The sequence below is a fragment of the Trichoderma harzianum genome (genome assembly GCF_003025095.1).
Source record: "Trichoderma harzianum CBS 226.95 unplaced genomic scaffold M431scaffold_11, whole genome shotgun sequence".
Taxonomy (NCBI): Eukaryota; Fungi; Ascomycota; class Sordariomycetes; order Hypocreales; family Hypocreaceae; genus Trichoderma; species Trichoderma harzianum.
The window spans coordinates 861,805-887,917 of record NW_020209259.1 but is presented as its reverse complement, the minus strand read 5'-3'; the positions used below and the strand labels follow the sequence as shown (position 1 = coordinate 887,917).

Sequence of the window (26,113 nt, the reverse complement as noted above, 5' to 3'; positions counted from 1 at the left end):
AATACAATTCAGGCTCGTAGAGTCGAGAAAGGAGGACAGATTTTACACCGAGTAGTGAGGCTGATTGAGCTAGTTGTAGCTCTAACAACAACGCCGGCTTATACTGCTGATTCCCGCCTTACATCTCCGTCATGCCGGCAGTGAAGCCTCCTGCTCGCGGATCCGGGTCCATCTTTACTGCCGGACGGGACTTGCGGACATTTACTGCTTTTGGAATTCTTGGTGAGTACACGTATTGCGCTGGCTGGTGGAGGCACCGTCGCTTGAGCCATCCATCACCAACCGCATGCAAGCTAACACCAGCTCTAGGCTTTGCGAATACGCTTCTTCCGTACATCATCTTTTCTAGCCTTTATCTCATTGTGCCCTTTTCTCTGCCTGTTGTCTTGCTGATAGAGTTGCTTCCTGCTATTGCGGTTAAGCTGCTCGTTCCACACATCTTGCATTACACGCCGCACTGGGTTTGGCCGGCTTTGCTTTCGATTTGCTGGATCTTGGCTACTATCGCTGCCAATGCCGCGCCTCCAAACGTTATTGCCCCTGTCCGAACTCTGATTGCTATACTCGCCTCGGCGAATACTGCGGTTGCTGAGGTCTTCTTCCTGAGCCAGCTATCCAATTACGGCAAGACGGCTCTGGCAGGATGGGGAACTGGGTCCGCAGCTGGCGGTGCATTGCACGCCGTACTGCCAACAATATTAACGATACACATGGGCCTTATGATGCGTAATGCTACGAGATATGTCTACTATTTGCTAGTGGCCATGGTATCTGCCTATTTCCTGGTGCTGCCTCCTCCTATGCTGGACACTATGGCAGTCAATGAATTGGCCGGGGAAGAAGAAGATACCATCGAGATGGAAAGTCCTAAATCCTCCTTGCTCACTGCGGAAAATCGCTCCCCAACGATTGGCTTCCGGGAGCGCATTCATCGCAACATACAGCTGATGAGCGGCAAGCTCCTTCGACTGTGTATAGATCCTCTTCTTCTTGTTACTGCAGTACAGGCCCTCGCATCAACAGGAACACCTCGTGCCAGTCGCAAACTACGGAGTTTCTCAGGGTACCAATCTTTTTCAGCTACATACGGTCTGGCATTCAAGATTGGAGATGTTATTGCTCGTTCAACCGCCCTGTTGTTCCGAAGCAGAAGACCGAGACTTATCTTCGCTTTGTTGGTGGTGTGTTGTCTGGTTGCCATTCTCAACACATCACTTATGCTGAGTGCAAACAAATACGTTGTACTTGGCCTTATAACTTCCATTGGTTGGCTTAGTGGAATGATGTATATGCATATATATAATGCCGCAATGGAGTATCTGAGCAGGAATCCAGACGACGACGCAGAATTTGCACTTGGAAGCATTGGAGTGGGAGAGACAGTGGGAATGTTGATTGGATCCCTTGCTGCTGTCACATTTGAATCCCAACTTTGTGGACTAGCCAGTCAAAAGGGACGGTGGTGTTCCAATATCACATAGATTGATCGAAAAGAAATCTTTCGTGTTCAAGTCTGTTTTTCGCGTTCGTAATCTCACAATGTTAAACAGGAACTAAACAGTCTGATTGCATATTGTAAGAGTAAACAATAAGCTCTGTAAGATGATATCTGCTACCATGTTTCAACATTGAGCCGCAACGTTGTCGGTTTCTATCTTTATGCGTTCTCATTGATGTGCTCGAAACAACTTCAATTGTACGTACGTACAGATTGAGTCAGTAAAGCCCATCAGTATCTAATAGAAACCATTTCGATTTTTTCTCAATGGCGAAATTGAGTTGATGATTCATCATAGATTAAACCCCTTATACAAATGTTTTATCATAGCATAGGTAGAACTAGTAGCTATGTGAAACTCCCAAATTTCTTATTCTAGCTAAGGAGCAACTAGCACACCGACCGGCTATTGGATGAGCACAGAGCTAAAGTACACCCTTTGATCAAACAATAAGGTTTCCCGAAAGACTCCAATTCTATGTATTTGTATGGCTGTGGTAAGCTCCCAGTTAATGCTATCAACAATGCCACTGAGGCTAAGATATGGGAGCCTCATCGGATTTATGGAAGGTCTTGTAAGTCACATTATCCGTAGAGCCAGATCCACTTTAAACAGTTTGGAAAAGGAGGAGAGTTTTGACCATATCTGAAACATCTTTACAGTAGAGTGAAGAGGTTTGTCTAATGTGAGATATGTATATCTGAGAAATGTGATCCCACTCGCCAAATGAACTCATATACTGCTGCGTGTCACACGTATTTTAGCTTAGAATATGTGATATGACTTCATGAGTTCTTCCTATACGGGCCTATACAAAACATTCTACTGTCAGTACATTATATCTAACGCCAGCCATAGCATCGAATGGCGAAGCCGTCATATACAAGCATCGTATGCCCTGATTATTTCGGTTGGCCAATTATCCATTCAAAGATACGTTCACCGATGTATATATGTGCTTCTAGCTAGGCGATCATTGAACCTCCAACGACGCGGCGCATATCATTTGTGCCAAATCAGAGTTTTAACCCCCATATCTTCGGTTTCATAAATTCCCGTCACTACAGCAAACCCCCATTTTTCGAGTAGCATCCTCTTGTATCTCTAGAGTTTACTATATTGAAGGCTCAAGCTCTTCATGCCTACATATGTTTATACGGCCTTCTTAATGAAGAACATGGACTTCAGCAGTTTCCAGCACTTTTCGACCTGCCTCGGACTCAAGCTATCAACTCCGTTGATTTGACATGTCAAATACAAAAAAAGGCAAAGATCTCATAACTACCACCGGATACTTCCTTCCCGGATGACAACATATTGCGCTAAAACCGGCCATGCGCACCTCTTCATTTACAAACCCAAAGGAGGGTCGAATTAAACATGCAAAGATATCCCTTTTTCATTTGTCGGAATCAGTTCGGATTTTACTTTAGCTTCTTCCACACCAGATGAAACCCTATGCTGACGGGTGCCCGTTTGTCTGGATCCAAGCGTAAGATCATGCACCCTCTTTGAAAGGCCCCGGATACCGGTGGCATTGGCTGCATACGAATATAATTACGATTACCAAACTTTTTTGTTAATTGGGTGGATAAGAGAATGCAGGGCAGTTTAACGGTTTATATTGCAAAGCTTTGTTCCGATCGGGACCTGGATCAATCTGGTAGATGCCCACAATATCCTGTCTTTATAACGACATGTAAGAGCTGCCTAGGTAGCCTCACGCCCGTTCGGTCTATGAGTAAGATGTGACAAGTATGGCACCAAAATATCATGTATTACCGGCAATTGGAGCACTTTCGGGCGTAGGTATAACATGGCATACACGAGAGATACGCCATCTTGGCATGTTATTTGTTGATTACTATACCTTCCAACCTTTGCCACGTATACTCGGCCCCGAGACTAAATCCAGTCACCGAGAAGCTTGTATGGGAGTGAAAATGGAAACAGCATCACCCCTTTGACATTGCACTCCACAATCTTCTAGCGGCCGCAATCCGGGGGACAACGGCTATAAGTGACAAATCATAAATGCATTTTACAAAGGTGTTACTCATATGATAATGTAAGTTTCACATGCCAGAAATCTGAGCATGGTCATGCGATCAAGAGTGTGAATGTCAGGCATGATCCTCTCTTCCTTAGATATGTTTATTGCTATATTCATCGTGACCCATGGTTTTGGGCTCGAATATCCTTCTTGGCTCCTTTTGGTGAAGTATGATTCAGATGGTATCTCGTTAAACTGTGTAAATTGTTTAAAGAGATCTAGTCAGAGGATTCATAGAATGTCGCGGATTTTTTTCCCTTAATGTCCGACGCCATCTTCTTGGTTCTAAAGATACCGACCGCTCTCGCAAAAGACCTATACACTAGCATACAACAGGTCTACACTGGTAGCCTAAAGAAGATAAAGCAGGGTTTGCTGTCTGCATGGGTTCGTGGAATGGGGTAGGACTCCTTCGGAGGTTAGCGACGTGTACCTGGATTTGAAGCTTTTTTATTTCCACACTGCCGTGTAAGTCCTTAATAGGGTGTTCGCATGTTCGCGCTCAAATGAGGAGCAGGTCAGCAACGCCAGTATCTGCTGTAGTATACACAAGGATTGCTGGTCAAGCAACCGGCTAACCAGGCATGAAACTTGTTTTTGAAGCTGTTGATGTTGATCGTGTCCACGTCTGGCCGGTGATGGGTTGCCAGCTTCAAGCGACTCATAGGCCATTAAGAATTTCCACATGAGTCCCGTTACACAGCATTGAGGTTTAAACTAAACCAGTTGTGCCTGCGTGGAATGAGTATGGCTTCTTTGTCGCAGATCATTGCGGGGTACTATCACAACCGAGATGGTTCGGACAAAATCGAATACCGAACATGACAGGTATCAACGGGATAATTAGTCCGAAGGCAGGCTAAAGGGAAAGAAGGTTCCCTTTCCCCTATTATCTCGAGAAAAAACATACGAGTTTTCATAGTCCTGCCATAGCCAGCACCGTCACTCTGCAGGCTTGGCAGCTTCAACTGTGTTCCGATTGGCCTCTACGCTGCTACACGCCTGGGCTAATGTGCTTCTCGGCAGCCCCGACATTGTGATGCAAGTACTCATAAGCGTTAAATACTGCTGCGGGTGAGCAGTAGCCCCCAGAGTTGGAATGCGCACACAAGACTCGTCGTCTTCCAATCCAAACAGTGTTGTCACCATCAATTTTCTCCCGTGAGTCAGTTGCACTCTTTGCGGCTGAATTTAGTGGCACTTCTGAGGTCTCATCTCCGCCTTCTAAACGGTCATTTTACTTCTTTTGGGAAACCAAGCTGGTCACCTCTTCCTTGCATTAACTTCTAGCCTTGAAGGAGCACTAAGATTCCTGTGAGCCTCCAGCTACGGCGAATTTTCTAGCTAGGCTATTTCCTACATTCCGAGTATCTCACCTTCTTGACGAGTCGATACAAGGATTCGGCATTTATACGGTACCTTGCTATGGTTAGACACCACCATCCACTTTGACTTCGGTATAGGAATCTCTTTCTCACCACCTCGTTAGCTCTGTTCCCTCACTGGCAACCTGTCTGCTATATCCACCTATCATCAGCAACTCTTGTTTGCAGGGGGCATACTCGTGGACCATGTATATGGTACAGCGTAACCTGGGTACTTAGTTTGCATCTGACTGGCGGACGATCTTCCTCTCAAAGAGATAAAGTGTAAAGTTTACTACTCATCCTTTGGATCTAAGCGGACTGGTGGGGGATGCAGTCTGTCAACCCTCCAAACGGTTTTCTTCACTACGTCCACACCATCAGAAGCCCCCTCCAATCCTAGCGACTCCGAACCAAAGGCGTCATTGAATGGTTCACATGAGCCCAAGAATGAAGCGGAAGACTGGGGAAAATTTTCACTTGCAGATACTATGGCCCTCCTACTTGTGATTACAAGCCTTTTAGTTTCACTTTTGCGGCTCAAAGGGAGGAATATTGGGTATCTGGTGTGTATCACAGCCATGGCGGGGGACCAAAACCAACGCGGTACAAGGAAATCTGTTAGGGAGCATCCCCGCTATTGCTCGTGTACGGAGTGCAATTCCAATTTTTTTTTTTTTTTTTTTTTTTTTTTTTTTTTTTTTTTTTTTTTTTTTTTTTTTCTCGTATTACAAGACTGCAGTTGGTGTTGGGAGCTGCAGCTGTAATTACTTGCCTAAGAAAGAGAATAATAAAATATTGAATCATTGCTTTATTCTGAAATCTGCCGCNCATCCAGTTCAGCACTGCAGTTGGTGTTGGGAGCTGCAGCTGTAATTACTTGCCTAAGAAAGAGAATAATAAAATATTGAATCATTGCTTTATTCTGAAATCTGCCGCTCATGACTCGGTCTTTTTATCCGCCAATTCTGGTGGCCCCACTTCCCTTATCCGCTCAACGATAATTGGTCCATGTATCAGGTTGATTTCCTAATTCGGCAATCTCCCGCGTTCGGCAGTTGAATCCGCAGAAGCAAGCAAATACATCATGATATGAGGAACACATATGCTCCCTCTGTGCAGCTCTATATATGTTTTTATATGAATTTTCTTTCTAAATTGGCTGGAAATCATGTTGATATAACTTATAAAAAGTCTGAGTACTTCATATTTGGTAATGAAAGCACTGAACCCACTGTAAATCAACCACGTGTCCGACCTATCTTGCCACCGCATCACCATTCAACTTCCGGGCTTCTTTGGCCCCCGTGCATGCACAAGTTAATAGTTTGAAGTAGGCGACGTAAATGGGCCTAGAAATACTCGCCATGCATGTCACACGTACATATTTTTCAGGTCCCGTGGCAAGCGATGTTGCCCCCACGCAGAATATTCGTATGGATACTCCAATTGCAATCGTGTATCAACAAAAAAGAGTCAGCGACGCTGTGTAGCTTGTTTCAAGATTTTTTTCCCGAGCTCTGTCGACATTCTCTAGATTGGTCTCCTGCCCCACCTGTGAAATAAACTTTAGAGGTTGGGGTCTTCATGCAGACATTTGGATCAGCTTCTCTCACCACCAAAATGGGCTACAACTTCATCGATATTCAAAATATACGCTGTTGAGCAAGAAGGTCTAAGTGTGTCCATTTATTTGACTCTTAGTTTTGAAATGCTCTTTTTCTATCTTTCTAAGCAAAATGTATCTAAATACACACAGAATGCACGCGAACAACGCGATTGTTGCCTGTAAGACCGTCGAAGCCCATGTAACCAGTCCGTAATCCAATAAAAAGCGCTGCGTGTATAAGCATTCAACTCTTCAACCCCTAACCTGTCTATCTACCGCCAGGTCAAAGCCATAGTCGTCTTCATACGTATCCGAGTCTTCCACTGGCGGCGTCCCCGCGCCAGTCCTCTCGCGCAATGCGCTCAGCTCAGCTCGTATATCTAGGAGGATTTCATTTTGCCGGCGCATAAGCTCCGCCAGGGCATCCGTGCTCACGGCGGCACCAGCAGCTGAAGCAGAGCCAGCTGCTGTCGGTGATCTTCTCTTGGCTTCTCGGCGTGCAAGCAAGTTATACTTGGTGGCCAAGTCTTCGTATTCTGGGACCTGTTGATTCAGAAACATGGGATTTGTTAGCCAAAGCCGATGAAGCCAACACAGCTTTGCGCTGTGAGAAACGCTCATGCAGAATCATTCACTTCCCACCAATATGCATTCTGATGCTGAGCGTGGGAAAAATCAACATGATCGGCAGATAATTTCGTAATAAAACACTAACCTCCTCACCCTTGGACACTTTGAGGGATGCAGCTGCAACGGCGCGCGCGGCGGGCTTGATTCTGCCATCTTTGTCTACAAGCAACTATGTACAGGAGGTATTCAGCAGGAGTATTGTAAAGAAGGGAATGACGTCGCTGGAGGCAGTCTAATAGTAAGAATACCAAATAAAGACAACGGCAATGGCGACTAAAGGGACCACGTACGTCCTCGCACTTATGATGACCGGCGACGCAGTGAGAACACTTGGCGCTCTTCTCTATATTAAGTGCCAGCCCAGCATTCAGGGCCCATGTCAGTTATATCATATCTCACTCGCAGCGGATGCGCAGAGGATCCGTAGCGGAACACCCCTCGAGTAGAAAGAGAAATAAAGTAGCTTGATATGGAAAAGGGGTAAGAAGACGAACCACCTTGGCCACGACATACATGACCGGGAGTTTTTACCATTCGACCAGCACACGGCCGACAAGGTGTTGCCCAGATTGGTCCTTTTTTCTGTTAAATGATGTTGAGATTAGCGACTTGATGAGCGAAAAGAGCAGTTAGTCCAACAATTAAAGAGTCAAGAGCATACTCACAGCTGAAGGTTCAGGAGTCATGTTGGAGGTTTTCTGGCGCGGCATCTGACACAAAACCGTCGGCTAGCTGTTCCGAATTCCCCCAACGTGCTCAATAGCCTGCTCTCAGATGGAGAGGGGCTAACTACTGTCGATGATGATTTTTAACGACAAGATGGTAGCAAAGGAGCAAGAGCAATTATTCAGGCTTAGCCTGGTGGCACACTTGTTGGGCGCACGCCCTCGGAGGGCCGCTTCCTTCGGAATTTGGGAAAAGTTGGTGTGGTCGAGACGGTGATAATTGGGGCGAGAAGATGACTTGAAATCCGCCAGTAGTTCTTGATAGCTACCATACGCGAATTGGTGCTCGTATGGTGGTGATGACAAAGACAGTAGAGACTATGGCAGCAGCGTGCGTTTTTCTAACGTTGTTCAGCTTCCCGCAGCGTTAGTCGATTTAAGTGGCTTGAGCTGAAGTAGATTTCGTTCGAATGTATATGATGCCGAGTATCTTCGAAATGGTCAAGAAAGAGACTTGTCTCCACACCATCGGGGTAGTCAGGGATTAAGTAGCGGCTGGATGAGTGCGGATGACACGCAGGTCCGGAGATTTGGCCTGAGGAGCTAAATTAGACACCGGAAGTTATCTCTTGGTGAGCAAAGTATTTTCTTCTTTTCTTTTGCTACTTCTTCTTCTTCTTGCTATCATTATTAATAGCAAAAAAAGGATAAAGAGGCTCGTACCCAAGTTGACAATGCTTCTCTCGTGGTGGCCGAGACCCCTAGGTCAAGGATATAGCTGCCGCTCGACACCAGTTCGCATGCCGTTGATAGCCTCTTGTACAGTAACTGGCGGGCGACGCAGCCTTGGCCGCTCCGGAAACGCAGCGAGTGCGGAGAAAAGAGGGGTGGCAAAAGATAGAACGTGGGCTTACCCGTGGCCCCCCAGATGCATCTCGTTACAGGGAATGCCAATGAGATGCCCCCTCAGAGCTCCAATGAGCCCTCCACGCACGACACCACTTTCGAAGAGAAATGCTGGAAGCGCCAGGGTAGATTCTCCGGTCTCGTGAAGTCAATTAACCAGTAAGGCTGAATTCTGTCTGCAGCAGACAAAGTGAAGCTCGCGCCTGGGCTGAGCACCGGTTTCAGTCCAGCTGTGGTTACACGGCAAATAGTGATATGAGCGAAGAAATGAAGGCACCAAGTGTTCAAACAGAATTTTATGGAAGAAGTCTCGATTTACTCATTCATGTGAAACTAAGACAGATCAAAGGTTTAAAACGAGAACATGTCCGAAGAGAAGGAAGCAGGATGACCCAGCCAAATGAAGGGGGGGGAATTCATTAGGGAAAAGGCTATGTGAGTGCCGGAGATGCATGATTGACAGGATTGAGGCATCCAAGCCTCGACGATGAAACGTTGAACGGTAACCGAGCTTAGTAGTAGAGCAGCGACTTAGGTAAGATTTTTGAAGGAAGGGCTGCGAGTGCCGACATCGCAATAGGGAAGCCAAGCAATATCTTTACGTACATGAGTGGACTTCTTACGCATAATGATACCTTTATGACGCCTTTGGCTTGTCGTGTGGAGAGCACAACACTTCTCCCTTTTGAGTTCGCTTTTTTAATACTCTTCTACTTGTATTGCCTCTTTTGCCGTATTGGTTTTCATCTAACATCAAGAGCCATCCACTTGCTGGATGTAGCATACGTAAAATGAAGACAAATATCTATTTCAGTGGTGTGTACTATATTCGTAGCAATTCTGCGTATAGGTGATTAGAAAGGAGCATTCAAGGCTTATGGCGCTCCAAGGGGTAGAAAGAATACAGCGCCGCAGATCGCATACAAATTATAGTGGCAGACCGGCGGTGTTTTCTTTCCACCGCATGGCGCTCCCAAATTATGATCATCTCTTCTTCTGCGTATAAACGGAACTCCAAAAAGAACGAATAGTGAAGTATAGGGTGCTACGTCTTGCTCCATTCATGTGAAAACTTACTAGTATATGGTGTAGCACTGGTGGCTGCTCTCCCTAGAATGCTTCTAACTAAGCCAAGGCGGCAGTGAATGATCTCTGCATGATCCGGCTCAGCGCCTCAGAAAAACCTGAAGCCCATATGACGTGACAGAGCAGTGAGCTCGATGCAGCCCACAAGGAACTATTGCAGTGATAACCCAACATTAAGCACTACGGGTTGGAGAAGTAAGACATAAAGGTAGATGGTCGAAAGCCTAAAGCATTTTGCTCGGCGATTGATTCAAACAAAGCAATGGTATTGGCGGGCTCAAGCTTCGGCTGGGGATTTGTGCCGAGGACGGCAGAGTTGAGTTGGATACTCTCTCCCTGCTTGATATGGCAGCCCGGATTGTGATTTTGTGACAGGTAAGAAAAGATCACTCACCTGGTTAAGCTCCCCACGGCTCGTAGTAAGACACAGAATCGTAGGCTCCTAATGGGTCGGTTTACGATGGACCATGTCCGAGTATTTGTGTGTCGAAATCATGTGTCAAATTGATGAAGTCAAGATGACTTGATTGCCTCACAAGCCGCTTGGCAGGTTTCTTGTGTTTTTGGTGGCTAACTGCTTTGAAACAGGTAAAATTGTCTCATCACTCTAGGGACGAAGTTATGACCATCGTAGCACACACATCCTACGGAGAATTTGAAACGCATCTTACTGACGCTACTGAAAAGTGCCAGCACCCAAGCTGCCTCGTATTTTAATTGGCGGCTGTGACAATCTTGCACCTCGACACTAAGCATGCTAACGGCAATGACAGCACGCCGGCGTAAGTCAAGGGAGGCTGGACGGGTAATACTCAGATTGATAGAGTATTAGTACGGAGAACACCCCTGCTGCCGCTCTTTTGGTACGTGGCCCAGTAAACTAGCCTCGAGATCTGCGGCGCTGGCCGAGATGTGCCGATCGTTTAGTCCTGTTTTAATTTCATCTTGTGAGGCGTAACCGGCTCATGATGCGGACGGTGGCTTGCGTACTATGTACTATACCAGATTGCCAAATTCATCGGCCGACGCCGAGACGGGAGATAAACTCCAAGTGTCTCATTCGGAATGTTCGTGTCAAGAAATGTTGATTCAGCTGAACCGGGTCAACGGGAAGCGTCGAGAGCATGTACCAAGAGGGGAAGGCAGTGGTGATGGCTCATACCATTTCCTTGCAGCAGATGGCCGTTTGGCAGTGAGAGGCGCCGAGTGCTGACCATCCTTCAACTAAATGTGCCGCGATTACGTGAGTAGCTAACATTCCTATTCAATGCAGGGGGGGGTTGCAGTATTACTTTGATACCTCACATTTATTAGTATGTCCCACGGGTGGGCTGTTTTGCTGCTCTGAGCTAGAAATACAAGAAAACTGCTTCATGGAATTCTTATTTTAGATTTATTGGTAATTTCAGAACGCATAAAACCTAGTTTCCTAGGAGAAATTTCCGGCAGTGAACGAGTCGGCCACTTGCTGACAGCAGATGAACAGCTCGCGTCTCGGCGGTAGAGCCGGGTTTCGATTAGACCATATCAATGCGGGTGGAGTGGTCTTGAAAAATTGTCCATGATTCGTGGTTTGTGTACAAGAGGAAATTTGCGGTAAACCAAGGTTAGAATCGCATCTGGATTGAGAATGGTGTGTGTGATCTAGGACTCAGGATGGGTGGAGGGGGTCTTTGGTTGGAGCAAGTTCTGAGCAAGAATGTTCCCGATTGACAGACAAGAAGCCCTGACGTGTGGATCGGAAAAATACTCGACTTTGGTAGTTTACCCAGAAATCGCACCTCTAGTGTATCCATTTAACGAATGGCTTCCATCTGAGCAAGACTCTCTACGTCACTGCATTAGAGTCTTTCAAGTATCCCTACGGTCAAAGTACACGGCATGCACCTCCTGCTTCTTCGTATCTCAGCCAGTTCAGAGTGAGTTTGCTCCCGTCTATTTGTTCTTGATACTGCTGTTCAGATAGGATGTGCGAAACAATGGGCTCCAGAAATCGCCGAGCACCGCCTGACGTGTGGCCAAAGAGCAGCGGCGAGAAGACAAGAGGCGCTGAGACTTGCATAGGGGCTGTACTTGTAGCACCTTGATTGGGCTGTAAAGTTCTCGTTTTCTACTGCTCGGTTCAATTTATTTATAATATACCAAAGGAATCCAGTTCCTGTACAAAACCTGTAAGAAACATGGGTCTACAAATTGAGGAGGTGTTGTATTCGTGCTCTAAACGCCAAGCATGATATCCTGTGGTTACAAGCGGCAAATTCAGCGGTCGTGCTGCAGTGAGCAACTCAAATTAGCGTCTCATCTGGTATAATTCTCCCCGCACGAGAAACACTCATTGGTTCATCTGATGTCCATCAGCTCGAGGGGTGCGATGCTGCGTTCATGCTCTCTGCCTGCTATACATTTATCTCTACTTACCGAAGATTGAGTCCCAATTACTCTGTTAAAAAGCACGTTGTCTTCGTTTCAATGTCTCTATCAATCATAAGGATTCTAAATTACACGCACTGCCCGTGGTAGGAGGAACTGACCTTTTGTTCGCAACCCAAGTATTGCGTATAAGAGGTCAGGGTCCCTCCCTCCCGCAGAGAACTACATAAAAATGTCTATAGGTACAGAGCACGCTGGTAAGCCAATGTGTTCCACGAACCCACTTTGCAAGCTGCAGGAACGTGGTTATAAGCTACGGGCTACAGGCTCTCCCGACCCTGTCGGCAAATGAAGGGCTTCCAGAGCAGCGAATGAATTAACAGATATCAAGCATGTTTCGTGGTGTACCTATCATTATACGAACTATTTGTACCTGTACCTACATATCTACCTCAGTCGTGGTAGATACCTGGACGGTACCTAGGTAGGACACGGAGCCGCGTTAAAGAGACAAAGACAATCGCGCCGGAAGTGACTTTGAGACAACATCTCGCAACTCCAAGATCGGTCTACAGCCTTTTTTGAGCTCAAAAGGCGTCATGACATTCCCGTCTATAGACGGGCATCCTTTTTTACAATCCCATTTGATCTCAGCTCGCCCCCGGATCTGCATACGCGCCACTGAACCAACCTCTATACAGGCTTAATCTGCGCACAATACTGTGCTATGTAACTCAAACACCCAAGATCTTCCATAAAGGTTGGCCATTAGGCATAGATACCTTTCCGTTGTGGGTGGCATAACATCATTCTTAATTTTCGTGCTAGCTCACGTCTCCGGCTGTAGTGTTCCGAAAGTGTGGAAGGGCTAGTGTCGGGATGGTTTGCTCCTCCGAGCTTCTTTCGCATTTTGAGCCTCGAGGATACCGGAATGGCTTAGTTCTGAGTTGTACGAGTAATAGCACTCTCCTTAGCTCGATGTTTTGATGTAAAACGAATACTACCTCAATTCTTAAGGGTGTTATCTGATTGAGATACATGTGGTGTGAGGTGGTATCGTGCCAACACCCCACAAACTCTCCCCTCTCCCATTTCACCCCTCAATTCTGTAGGTGCTACCTTGGTGCCCTCCATTAGCATTGGGATATGAACATGTACCTCGCATTTACGAGGTATATCTGATTGCCACGGCATGCAGGAGCCACTGCTTTTAATCAAAGTGGAAATAGATATGCCCGTGAGGAAACGCCATTGAATCAAGAACACCAACATTGCAATTTCAGCAACCGAGGTGTGGCTGACCCATGTGCCGTCCACCAAGTCCAAAAGTCTTCTTCCGTGGAAATGCTTTCCAAATTCTGTCTTGCCACCCCTTGCAGAGTGACCAGAATATTGGGAAGAAAATAATAATTCCGATCTTCACTACACTGTTTCACTCGTGTTAGCTGATGAGCCATCTTGATCGATTACTTCTACGTACCTGTGTACATCTAACGCTCCTCGCCAATTCACCTCAAGATGGCCAAGAGTAATAGGCTTTTAGCCGTTCATTGTAGAAATGCCTTGTTTCCTCCTGAACGTGTCGTGACAACGTAAATTGCCACGTTTTACCTTTCACAGCCGCTCGAATGTAACGCCAAACGGCCTTCATGGGAAGCACCTACGTTGAGTGTGACCTCGGGACGGTTCCGGGAGGGCTGCACTTAACCGCCAACAGACCAGCTTGGATGCAGTCTGTTCCCGCCCGTAGGTGTTCTCATATGCCGCTAAGTATATGCTCATGTCTATCGATCTGCTCGCTAGCAGCTCGAGCAATCCCCAGGGCGGTCATGTGAATCTTCTGTAAGAGCCGCTGGAAGGAGGGAGATGCCCGAGCGACATCGGCCCCGACAGTTCTTCCTTTACATTCCTCGAGGATATCTTGTACAAAAGGCTTGATGTATAGATACATAAACAGGGATTGCTTCTGTCCGCTCGTAGTACACGCTTAGATTTCTGTTGCCCCGTTGTACGGCTAGAGGCATCATCGGCGTTAGACCGACATGGCGCCCCCTCCCTTCCGCCTAGGCTCGGAACGACGCGCCGCTAATGCGCCCGGATCGGGCCTCAGTCAAGGAATATGAACGTGGAGGCAGATGCTGAGGCATGTTGAGGTATGCGGTCGTGTCGCTCAGCCACCGTTGAAGATGGGTAGCTGCTTGAATAAAAATTTGCCCCCAAGTTGCTGCCTTGTGCTAAAGAGCGAATGACCTCTGGAGGCTTCATAAAATAGCACAAAATTGTAATAGTGTAGTGTGGGAGATATCTTGGCGGGGATGAACAATTTTTTCAGCTTCTTACGCACGCCATCCCTCGTCAGATGTTAGTGTTGTGCGTATCACATGGGCATGTCTGGGCCAAGAAACTCTTGATGCTTGATTCCCTATGTGCCTTATTCGGAAGGCAATGAAAGTGGTATCCGGTTCACGGTTATTGACCAACAGCTCTCAAAAGATCCTCTTGGAAGCGCTCGAGGGCGGCCAGCCCGATTCAAGAGGATGCGGTTGCGCCGCTCTGGACTTGCAGGCGTCATAACCAATCACTCCAATCAGAAGCCTCAATTGGGACCAAAGCCAATGAAACATCTCATTCCTAGCACCCTCCATCTAAGTTGCGTCGCATCATCAGCCCTTTGAGCTCTTGGCCCCGACACGAAAATCCTTTCTGCTTGTCCCCGGATTCAAAGAGGCATAAAGCTTATGCTGCAAATATCGTCACACGACAAGGTATTGTTTTATGTGCCGATTGCTACGCTATGACTACCCGTGCTGGCAGCATTTGTATCTTTCACGACGGTGACAATGAAGCTCTTCACTTCAAGAATGTGTGGCTTCTGGCGGTACGTATAAGAGTACACTCACCAATGGACTGATGGGTGGCAACAGTCATGGAGGCACTTGACTTAGGCGCGGTACATAGGGCTGATTCGTTAAAGAAAGAAAGGAAAAATCCATGCTGTTAGTACTAGTATCCACGTACCAAGGTCAAGATGTTACATCTATTGTACGCGCGAAGACTACATGGATGCCGGGCGTTTGCGTTTGCGTTTTCCATCTCAGGCTACCCCAGCCAGTACATGTAGAGATAGGTTTTATAGTAAATAGAAGAGACTAGATGAAAACAAGCTCTCGGAGGTAATGGTGCCAAGGTCTTACGAAGAATGGTTCCATCCAAGGCCAAAGAACTGGGCAGTGCCTGGATGGTTGCAGCACGTAATGCAGCCTTAATGAGACACGCAGAAAATAGCTTCTGCTTCGTCGAAAACTCAAGCACGCAAGGCGTCAAGTGCAAAGCCGATTGATCACTCGCCAGCCATCCCACAATGCTCATTTGCAGCGAGAACCTGTATGCCGTACGCCACATCCTGGGAAGTGAGAGACAAACTGAGAAGGTATGCAGTGACGATGTGTGGCGTATTGAGCAAAAGGTTCCCGGCATGCGTGTCTCTTCTTGATCTTCTTGCCGTGCGCCACCAGCGCTCAAGATTGATTTCCATGGTCAAACGACCAACGATATTTCGCAGACAGAGTAGGTACTGGTATGTCATGGAATGGGCTTTTTTTTCTCCTTGCCTCTTTTTAGCCTTTGCTGGAAGAGAATGGCAATATTAGGGCTTTACTTGGACATTCTAGGGTGCCTGCCATGGTATCACTTCAATATCAACCTTGGATATAGATGCAGTAGTGAGTTGCTGCTCAACCAATGTGAGCAATGGAACGCTGTGTTCGCCTCCAAAGCTGAGCAACGTCGACAGCCACCGAAAAGAAATTGCCCTGCGAAATATTCCCATAAAAAAGGTCAATAAGAGAAGAGAATAGAAAAACAAAACATGGGGTTGTAAGAAATCAACCGGTCTAGTTGATTACATGTTTACAGGCAATTATTCCGTAGGTATGTTACCTATCCTAGCTAGTGGGCATTTCTCGCGTTGCCGGCGAGAATAAGACGCAATTCTCACCTGCACCACGCCGTTTGCAATGCAATATCGGGAAGCAAGTAAGCAGGGCTGGATGAGAAGTAATGCGTATCAACTGGCGACATGGTGGCTGCATTTACTTGTTTTCCCGGCTGCTCTTCCTCCTTTCATAACACACAGCATTGAAGGCATGCTCCATTGCCTAGGGCATCTCTCGCCTGCAAGTAAGAACCCCCTGGCCCATCATTTGGTGCTCTGCTGTCACCGATAGCCGGATGATGGACTGGCCGAACCAGAATCAAGGACCATGACCTCAGAAAAGGCCCACGTGTGCAAATAAAGGTCTTGGTTGTGGATTCAATGTGACGCTCTACCGAACCAAGCGAAAATGGAGAGGCGGATGGTGCCGTAGCGGCTCCGTAGCGGGGATCAAGGAATTCTCCCTTTCCCCAGAAGGGACCATCATGGCGTTGATCCCATTGCATGGAGCGGTGGGCATCTCCTTGCTAGCGTAGATTGTGCAAAATGTCCGAGCAATTGGCAGCAAGTAATAATGGCAGCGTAGTACTGCCGTTGCGTACTCGTATGTGAATGTGAAAAGAGACGAAAGGGAAGACGAGCAACGGCTACTCCGTAGACGAGCACGAAGGGCGTCTCTGGCTCACAAGTGGTCGGTCTGCAGCAGCCCCCTTCTTCTCCTTTTCGTCGCATTGCATCTTTGGCCCACCCATCCTATTGAGAAAAGAGTGAAATCAAGGGCCATTGGAACCAAGTCTGCTGAGAACAGGCGAAGTGGAGAGACAGCATGCTGGAGCCAACAAGTCTAAGCAGCCACAGCTTGGAGGTTTGTGATTCGCGTCTTGCACGGCACAAAAGGAGAGGGGACGCTGGCCGCATCTCGATTACTGGACTGGCGCCAGGAGAGATCTCTCAGGTCAGGTCCCCGGCCCTTGCTCTGTCTGTGGGCCTCGTCTAAACACATCCCTTGCCTCCATCTGATAGTAGATCGTCTCCATTGGGCGATGAGCTGCGGACCCGATGCTCATGGGTGCGGGTACCTATCGGAACATTGAGCTTGGGAATGTAGGCGCGAGCATCGTGTGGTAGCACTTGGGCCTTGTCTTTGCCCTTGTTCCTGTTTTTATCTTCCGAGATTCGATGCTCTCATCTGCCGCTCGGTTGGCCTAACGTACCTGTATCTCCTTCGTTCTTCTCTTGTCCTTCTTTCTTTCAGCCCTTTTGCCGTCTCTTTTCACAGGCCGCGGCAGAGACTGGGTTCCGCAAAGAGCACAGACGGACAGGATATGGGCGGCAAAATGTGGTTACTTACCCCTAGACACGATGCGCACAGTGTCTCAGGCGCTGCTCATGCTACCTCACCGAGGCAGCCACAAAATGCAGCAAGGTAAACCAAAGCACCGGTAGGACGGGAGAGGAGGTACCTACTTGGATTCGGTTCCGTGTTTTGCCTGCTGTGCTGAACCTGTATGCCGTAGCCCTGCCATGAGTATCAGTTAGGAAAAGCTTACCTGCGACTGGACAGCTGGGCTGCGACTCTGTGGTACCACTCAACTAAAGTCTGGCAAGGGTATTGATGGCGGCACGGGAAGAGAGCCGAGGTAGCCAAGTGGGAATCAGTGTGGACAGCCACATGATTAAGACTTCTGAGTGGTTTTTTCTTTTCTTTTTCTCTTTCAGCTTCATTTTCTTCTCACCGCACGGACTCTGTTCAGGTGTCTCGCTGACAATCCAAGAGGCGTGTTCTCTCTCCAGACCCAGAGCTTGGAGAGAGTTGTTAGAATGATCTCGTGAATCTCCTGGTCGGTAGCAGGTAACACAAAAGTTCCCGCTTCGTCGTGCTCTACATTCCCCATCGACACACCAGACGGAACGATTTGGCAAAGAACAACTGCCATAGGTCCCCTCCCCCTTTCTCCTTTCGCCACCTGCTGTACAACTCAACAGTGCACGTACGGCCACGAGATGACAGCGACAATGTGTCGTGCTGCGCGTTTCTTGACCAAGGCATTCTAAACTCGGGAGTTGGATGCTAAACTGGCAGATGCGGCGGTGATATAGCCGCCTTGTGAGCCAGCTCGCCCGCTCTTCGTACTACCACAACTAGGTGCGGAATATCCATCTCAACGATGTTTGCGACTAATTGCGCATAAGGATCCATTTTCGGAACTGCATACTAGTAGAAAGCGAGATGATGGCTGCCAGATTGGTTCTCCATGAGCTCATACGAGCGAGCCTACGCCACCGACTTGGGAATGCAGGCTCCATCTCATACATGCAGCTACTAGCCAACTAGCGCAAGACATGCCATCGACGAACAAGATTGCTTCCTGTGGTCTCCATTGGGCGTCTGATATTGCCAGACCGCTATTAGGCGGCGGAAAGGAGAGACCCCAAGCGGCTATATGAACGCCGTCGCTGATCGGCCGAGACATTTAAAGGGAAAACTGAAGGCTGGGGGAACTAGTTGGAGAAGAGTGTGCTTGAATCGGAAGCCGCTCCGTCTCTGGCAGAGTAAAGGCAAGGTTGAACGAGAGACGAGACAGCATGAAAGTGGAAACAAGGGGACGCGTGTGGCTAGCTGGACCAGAACATGCTTTTCCGCTCTCGAGTCGAGATCCAGAGACCCGGCAGATGGGATGTCGTACAAAGTATACTGCACCAAGCCGCCAACTTGTTGGTTTGATGCCTCAGTCGGCTGAACAAAAACCTTAATACAGCATCTCTACAGCATCTCGTAGTACTAATTGTAATGGAGGATGAGTTCTCCATTCTGTTGGCTGTAAAGTGGCTGTAAAGCGCTATGTCATAACTGTCGGCCGCCCACCCATCTGCTAGATGCCAGATCAAAAGCACCTACGAGTACGATGTGGTCAGAGCCCAGATGTGATATCTGACATCGGCTGTCCCTACATTAGCTTTCAAGGTCTTAAATCACTCCATCGAACCATGTCTCGCTTGAGGGGCGTGTAAATTCCCTTTAGCAGTACTTGACGCTCTTATTACATCACTTTTGAAGGCATAGAATGAGGTATTCAAGGCGAAACAGGTCAATACTTGGGAAGAGAGCTAGAGTCTACATTTGTCCATTGATTGATGATTACTTATTGCTTTCCCAGTAGCATTAGTATCTTGACCTGTTCATCTCCTCATACCTTGCCCCAATAACATGCTGGTACCTGAGATGGGGTAATCAGACGGGAATTACATTGCGTGCTGCCGGATGACTTCAAACCTGGACTGGTTGAACTAGAAACTCGAAGCTACGAGCATAGTCGGCGATAAGAGCGTCACTGGAAGAGGCACTGATGTGCTGGTGGATGTCATTGGTCCATTGGAGCTGCTGGGATCATTCGGCGATGAGCGGATGAAACATGGACGAACGGGCGGCTGTCCACCAAGACGATGAGGCGCGTTCAAGCCGCTACAAGCCCTTGTCTAGTCCACAGAGCTGCTGTACACTCTGCTAAAGCGAGACCCTTACCAAGACTGATGCCCTACCTTGAGGCCAGCGCATGTGCAGCATGTGTGAAGTACCTACATTTACGCGGGTGTGCCTGAACCTGTGCCTGCACTTCCACGTATATCCAAGTAGAGCAGAGCAAGAGCAGAGCAAGAGCAGGGCTACAGCAGGGCTACAGGAGCGCGAGTTGAGCCTGCAGATGCTCTGCAGTAGTACAGCACTCGGTCAGTACTAGGAGGAGATGATAACTAATGCCTGCGTTCTGGTGCCTGAACATGATGTGCTCAATTACACTGGCCACTGGACGGTGAGTTTCCTTCGTGTCATTCAGCCAAGCCAGCAAGAGGCTTGCCGGAGGTGTCATCCAGCCGAATCTGCCCCCGCGCTTTCAAAAAGGTCCATGTCAGGTATGAGTACCACCAGAGCCCGGCCTCGCCTTTGCCGTGTCCTGTACTTGCACCGCATACAACCTCTACTATGTAGGTACGAGTAGTAGTATCTCGTGCTTCGGGCTTGGGCAGCCGCCCAGCTGGGCGTAAACAAGTTGCTGAGAAAGGCCGACAGGGGGTTGAAGGAGGTGTGGACCAGGGCCTGAGCAAGCTAGTGGAAGCAGAGAGGGAATCCTTCACTTGTGGAACACCCACAGCGGGGGAGGGGGGTGTCTACCGATTTGGCTGGGTGTAAGCTTGAGTTTGGATGATGAGCGAACCCCCAAAACACCCCTGGCTGCCAAGGTACGGCCAGCGTCTCTGATACATCGCGGATGTGCGACTATGGTCGGGTAAGGAGGCCGTACAAAGCCTCTTCCTCGTACTTGTAACATGTCTAATACATGCGCTTTCAGGCAGCTCAGCAAAAGTTCAGGTACTCTGGAAATGCGGGAGCATCGTCTCAAGGGCTCTCACATCCTAGATCCTTGTCAAGCGTAGTGGGATGCTGCTAGTGCTCTCTCTCTTGCTTTTTACATCGTATTCAGTACATATACATGTATATAATATAAGAGGCATCGCATCTCCATAGCTTGCGTCGATGTCTGTATATATATCAAGCCATTGCCGTTGTTCTGTTGAGGGATTCGTATTCTTGTTCTAGCTCCATCAAGATCGAGTCATCACATCTCATATAATATCATATCGCCTTCTTTTATATATCCCATCCGTTACATACATCCTCTTGCATCTTCTCAAAGAGGATTCCATAGACGACATGTCCTTTACAGCTGGAATCTGGGACTATCCTTCGCCCTCTTCCATCACTCCTCCAATGACGGCATGTGCCTCTTCCACCTCAGTAACTTCACCTTCATCTTCACCGCGAGACTCAACTTTCCAAGTTCAGTCACAGCCAGTGTCTTTAGAATCACCACCCAGGTTCTCCATTTCGACCCCTCCAGGGACGGTTGATCCAGCAGATATTTCAACAACTCCAGCTCGTTCAAGCAAGAAGAAGAAGGCGTTGATACCTGTTTACCACGGCCCGTACCGAGAAGAAGACGACTGGACCAAAGTCTCAGATCCCAAGGAGAAGAAGAGGATACAGAACCGAGTTGCCCAAAGAACATACCGTATGACTACCCGTCTCTTCTTTAGCATCAGCTACCCTTTACTTTCGCCTTTACTACCAATGGCCATCGTTTATATCATGTTCATACAACATTAGACTTGTGGAGGGGGTGTTGCATTGCTAACCAGAAGTATATCAATGTATAGGTCACCGTATGAAGGCACGCCTTGGCGAGCTACAAGCCCGACTAGATAGCCACGAACGGAACAAGGCCCAGCAGACAGAAAACTCGGAGAACGTCGATTCATCTTCCACCAGCGGATCTGTTAGAGGTTTTACAGCCATCAACAATCAGATTTCCGGCGTCGAATCATCCCCACCTCCTATGCCCCAGGATAAGACCCCCGTTAGCCAATCCCAGGTGCAGCAGCCAGCCATGTATGAACGGCCTGGTAATGAAGCCGAGCTGGTATTCCAGCATTTGCCTCGCAATACTCTTAGCAGCCCAGCTCAAACGCAGCCCTCCCCCGAAGCCAATGGCTTGCTCTCTCCTCTGGGCCAACCTCCCTCAGAACGAGTTTCCAAAGTACCCCACGATTTCGTGCTCGACTGTTTGCGTTTTCAAACGCAGCTATTGAACCGCCTTAATAGTTTGCAGCAAGAGGCTCATTTCACTCCTTCTTACACCCCGAGCAATGCTGCGCCTCCACCGTGTGAGTTGTATTCAAGATCCACTAGACCAACATTGCTAGGAGAGAAACCACATGGACTGACTGAAATATAGCTCTAGACAACTTGACTCAACCTGAGCATGCCCAGTGCTCAGATTCTTTTTCCCCTGCCAATGCAGAGGCTATGGAGTTCTCCTATGAGTCTAGCGCAGACTTGTGGAAGACAGATACCATGCCCAAGAGTCGCCCTCCACCTACATCTGATAATTCCATTAGCTTCCCACCACTTCCTGCTGCCGCTACTCCCAGCGCAGTTCTCAACAGTCCCGCTCCCGAGAGCTCAAATCAGAACCTGCGGCCTCCGTCCCAGTCTGTCACCCAAGCTGCTTTAGGAGAACGCATCGGAAGTCTTATGGAGGCCGTTCAGGCGGCTGGATTTGATAGCTTTGACGCCCTTGTCTCTGCTTATTACTGTGATACGTTTGGAGAGGCCTCTTCTCTGGCTAATGAACAACGTCTGAGTCGCAATAGACGTCTGCCAAAGGTGATTGCCGACGTGTTCCAAGCAACCAAAGGATGGAGCACGTGGGAACGCCGCGGGTTTCAGGAAGAGATACTCAAAACCGCCGAATCTATGCTGATATCCGAGGGCGCCGGCGCCCGGACTTCTGTAATGTCCAAAATTGAGCCTTTACTGGACTCACACGACCCAACTAACCCGGACGCCACCGCGGACGCTCTTATCAATCTTAAACGATCTATTCAAGATGAGGTGAGCAATCCCATGGTTGAATACTTGTGGGACCTCAGAATGAACTGCTAACTCGGCCAAGCTGCCCAATTCATGGGCTCTCACAATGGCCCTGGCTTCCGGCACCCGCAATTCCTTTCAAAGAGACCGCTCAAATACGGCCCTGGCAACAACACTCCTCGTCAACTTCTCAGGTCGGATACCCAAAGATCAGCTGCTGCAGATTCTGTGTGCATGTCTTTGAAAGCGGATGCATGGTTGGTCTTACCGGTTAAAGACACACCTGTGTGGTTACTTTTTCAACATGCACGTCTTGTGGTTAGCCTGAACTGGTGTCGCAACAAATTGGTACGTTGCCTATAAAGGACAATTCGCAGCAGCCCATATTCCTTTGGAATTTCGGCTGACAGGCACAGCTCAGTCGTTAGATTTGAGATCAAACTCCTATCGCAGCTGCGTGCTAGCCCTCATTCAGACACCACTGCGATTATGATATACATTATCCGGTGACGATCTACAACGGATTTATTTCATAAGATCAATTTGGCTCTGGCTATGTCAAGCCATTTTTTCACTGGATCTCTTTTCTTGTCAACTTACGTTGAGCTTTCACACTCCCTTGATTCTCCATTCTTATATCTTTACTACAACAGGAGAAGACGATTCTCTACAAACTAAATCACGTATACACGGGTATACATGTTCGAAACCGCTTTGATGGTAATATACCTCAGAAATATGGGTTTTGTTTTATGATACATCAAATGTCCATTGGTGAGATTTCGGGGGACTTTTGCGGGGATAGATCCCACCAAAAATAATCGGGATGCATGTCATCATGGTGTACATGGACTCATCTAGATGGATGGACGGCCACAGACTAGCTCTGTAATAGGGACATTAGGCGAAAAGCAGGTCAAAAACTTACAACGTGAGGCGTTGTGGGAGTTTACGGATATCAGCCAGGGCTGGCAAAAAAAAAATATGTCAGGAATCACAGACCGTTAGCGGGAGGTTAATTCATTTGTTTGCTAATCTACCGTTCTGTGCCTCATATGTCGTAGAATATTTTAGTTCGGTGAATTCTTTGAGATTCAACAGTTATCAGGAAACCTTTCTCTCATCGGCTATCATCTTCTTAATGGGAGTGTGTTAGACAGCAGTATGTAGGGGCGTCGGCCCAAAGCAAGTAAGCTATTGTGGAATACCTAGAAAGTAACGAACCGTTATCCTCACTCTCTCGGAATAAGTTGCCTCGAAGACCATCGACATACTGAATGAAGCAATACCAGCTGAAAAGGTTTCGGGCAAGGATTGGCGTCATCTAGCACCGCTATCCTACATTCCGCTACCGACGTCATCCCACCAACCGTCATGGCTCCCGGCAGATGGTGGGTTTCATTGCCGTAAGGTGCCTCTTTGTCATTGCAGATGTCGTAAGCAAAGCATGGGATATGCGTGCTGAGGCCCTTGCTGTGGAGAGGGGTTTTCCGAGAAATCGTGCCTTTGTGATGACGAAACGGAATAAGTCGAGACTTTCTAGCTATTCGGAGAGGATGTGTAGCGCTTGGCATGTACTAAGGGGAGGGTCAGGGACTTGTTTTGATAGGTCATAACAGGAGCATGGTGATTTGCGCGGCGTCTGTATACGATGAGCTCACTCAGCGTAGGACCAATGGTGGAGAGACCCAGAGTCAGGTAGGTAGTTGGATTCATCAGCCTTCCAGAACTTTGATGTCGTCTTCTTTCATCCACTTCTTTCATCCCCTTCTTTCATCCTTTCTCTCTTCTTCATGCAGAATTCGAGACTCGCTTGCTTTGTGGTGTACCTGGTTCGGCCGTAGATTGGAGACGCGGGTGCTTGCGATGTAACTCTTCCATGAGCTGAATGTGGGGGATTGGCAAGCGATGCTGACAGTCGTATAACGGTTTGATTCCTTTCTTCATTTTACCGCCATTTTGAAGTGTCACCCTTGTCGTCTAGATAGAATAGTTGCCCTTATGGGCAGTTTGCGTCTTATGGCAGTGTAGGTGGTGCAAGCGGCAGTCCATAAGAGCTGGTATTTCCCCGCTACCGGGACTTTTTTATTGCAGCTGATGATGCTATTTTCCGACAGGGGTGTCGGGGAGAAATAATTCAGCGTTGCTTTCAGAGGCCCAAGCGCTGGAGGTTGGGTGAATGCAATAAGGAGTACGGTTGACATGTATCGGGGCAAAGATGGACGTGGTAGCATCGTAGGAGGGTAATATTGGTTGCGTGAATTGCAATCTGTACAATTCGGCGAATAAAAGGCAGTGTGTGGATATAGGCTGCTACTCTGGACGTCGAGGAGTAGTCAATGACGAAGAGTATCCCATGCGTCGGTGAAGGAGAGTCGCCCTCAAGTGGCTGGATGTATGATAGAGCCAATGCCTGTAAGTGCCAAGAAGCACAGGAACTGAGCCCCAACCTGGTGTAAGGATGATGCAGTTTGGCTGTTTCTGTTTACTGGATTAGAGGTGCTGCAGTGAATAGGTTGGGGGGAAAATGTCGCCAGGCTGTTGTCAGCATGGATGTAACATCGGCAGAGCTTGGACCAAAGCAACGAGACATCTCCATCTATTCTCTCTTGAAGTCTGTAATTCTCGATTCGTTCAACATCGTAAATGTCTGACAAGCGTTGGAATTGCATCTAGCACTAAAAATACAGTGCATGAATACGGAGTAGAGTGCATGTAAGCTGAGAATACAGCACCACCGATGGGTCGTATGCCCCAGGCGACCAGCGAGACTGGAGGCCTGATTGAACGTGACCATTGGGAGTTGGCTACCAATGAGAGATCAGACAGAATATTCAGAGGAACCTGTTATTGTATCATCCAGAATTAGGGAGCGAAACCTAGAGTGAGGAGATGTATATGGGAGCTGGTGGTATATATGTAGACTCACAAGATAAGTGTTGGATTGGCGCCTGCCTGTCATTGGATGTCGAAGGGTAGAAGTTGAGAGCGTAAGTCGGCCACGGCCATCGCAGACCCTATAGACAGGATTTGGAGATCTGATATATTCCCTGTGCAATGAATTAGATACCCAAAACAGCAAGACTCCGCTTCTTCGGCTTGTCTTGGTGATAGAGGGCAGCGGCTTCAACGCTTTGTTGAGAATTTCTCTGCTGATATCATTTGCCCGTGGCTCGGGAACAACATCGATGGCGCGCGATGTGTAACTGCATAATAAGGACGTTGAGAAAGTATAGCTATTGTGTTCAAACCAAGATGTAAAAATATGAAGATGATATAGTTTAACCGAGATAGTTGCTCATACTCACACAAGACATAACCCGGAGTGAACTATTCTGTCTCAGCTGCTCTTTGTGCCTCCCGATATGTCTCTGAGAGCTGTTCATTTTAAAATAATCTTGATGGTGTTGTTAACATGATATCGTCGAGTAAAAGTATGATGATTAAGTATTCGCCTCCTCTTTACCACGAATCCGCCTACATGGCTATCAATTGTTTCCAAACTGTATTTATAGAGGGAATGTTGTAAAGACTCGGTCGTTTTCAAGAATTGTTGGTACAAGGATTGAA

General features: G+C 47.8%; 4 protein-coding genes across 4 annotated transcripts; 2 read left to right on the top strand and 2 right to left on the bottom strand.

Moving 5' to 3' along the window:
* Positions 1-131: 131 nt before the first annotated feature.
* Positions 132-1,481, top strand: M431DRAFT_8139 (hypothetical protein; the record flags this gene model as incomplete). Its single annotated transcript, XM_024923034.1, has 2 exons — positions 132-222; positions 310-1,481. 2 exons carry the CDS (start codon positions 132-134, stop codon positions 1,479-1,481), a joined length of 1,263 nt encoding a protein of 420 aa, XP_024771498.1.
* A 5,296-nt stretch (positions 1,482-6,777) lies between these two features.
* On the bottom strand, positions 6,778-7,841 carry M431DRAFT_498093 (hypothetical protein; the record flags this gene model as incomplete). The annotated part of the gene is made up of 4 exons (XM_024917664.1): positions 6,778-7,068; positions 7,241-7,324; positions 7,446-7,498; positions 7,817-7,841. The coding sequence occupies 4 exons, from the start codon at positions 7,839-7,841 to the stop codon at positions 6,778-6,780; spliced, it is 453 nt and encodes a 150-aa protein (XP_024771497.1).
* Positions 7,842-13,911: 6,070 nt separating this feature from the next.
* On the bottom strand, positions 13,912-14,241 carry M431DRAFT_510967 (hypothetical protein). Its single transcript, XM_024919574.1, has one exon. The coding sequence runs from the start codon at positions 14,131-14,133 to the stop codon at positions 13,939-13,941; it is 195 nt and encodes a 64-aa protein (XP_024771496.1). The 5' UTR covers positions 14,134-14,241; the 3' UTR covers positions 13,912-13,938.
* Positions 14,242-20,824: 6,583 nt separating this feature from the next.
* M431DRAFT_92277 (hypothetical protein) lies at positions 20,825-22,787 on the top strand (the record flags this gene model as incomplete). The annotated part of the gene is made up of 4 exons (XM_024924335.1): positions 20,825-21,182; positions 21,328-21,834; positions 21,906-22,564; positions 22,626-22,787. The coding sequence occupies 4 exons, from the start codon at positions 20,825-20,827 to the stop codon at positions 22,785-22,787; spliced, it is 1,686 nt and encodes a 561-aa protein (XP_024771495.1).
* Between the last annotated feature and the right edge of the window lie 3,326 nt (positions 22,788-26,113).

Bases quoted from the DNA above. Each gene is read 5' to 3' on its own strand.
- M431DRAFT_510967 (XM_024919574.1), bottom strand. From the start codon at position 14,133: ATGTATCTATACATCAAGCCTTTTGTACAAGATATCCTCGAGGAATGT.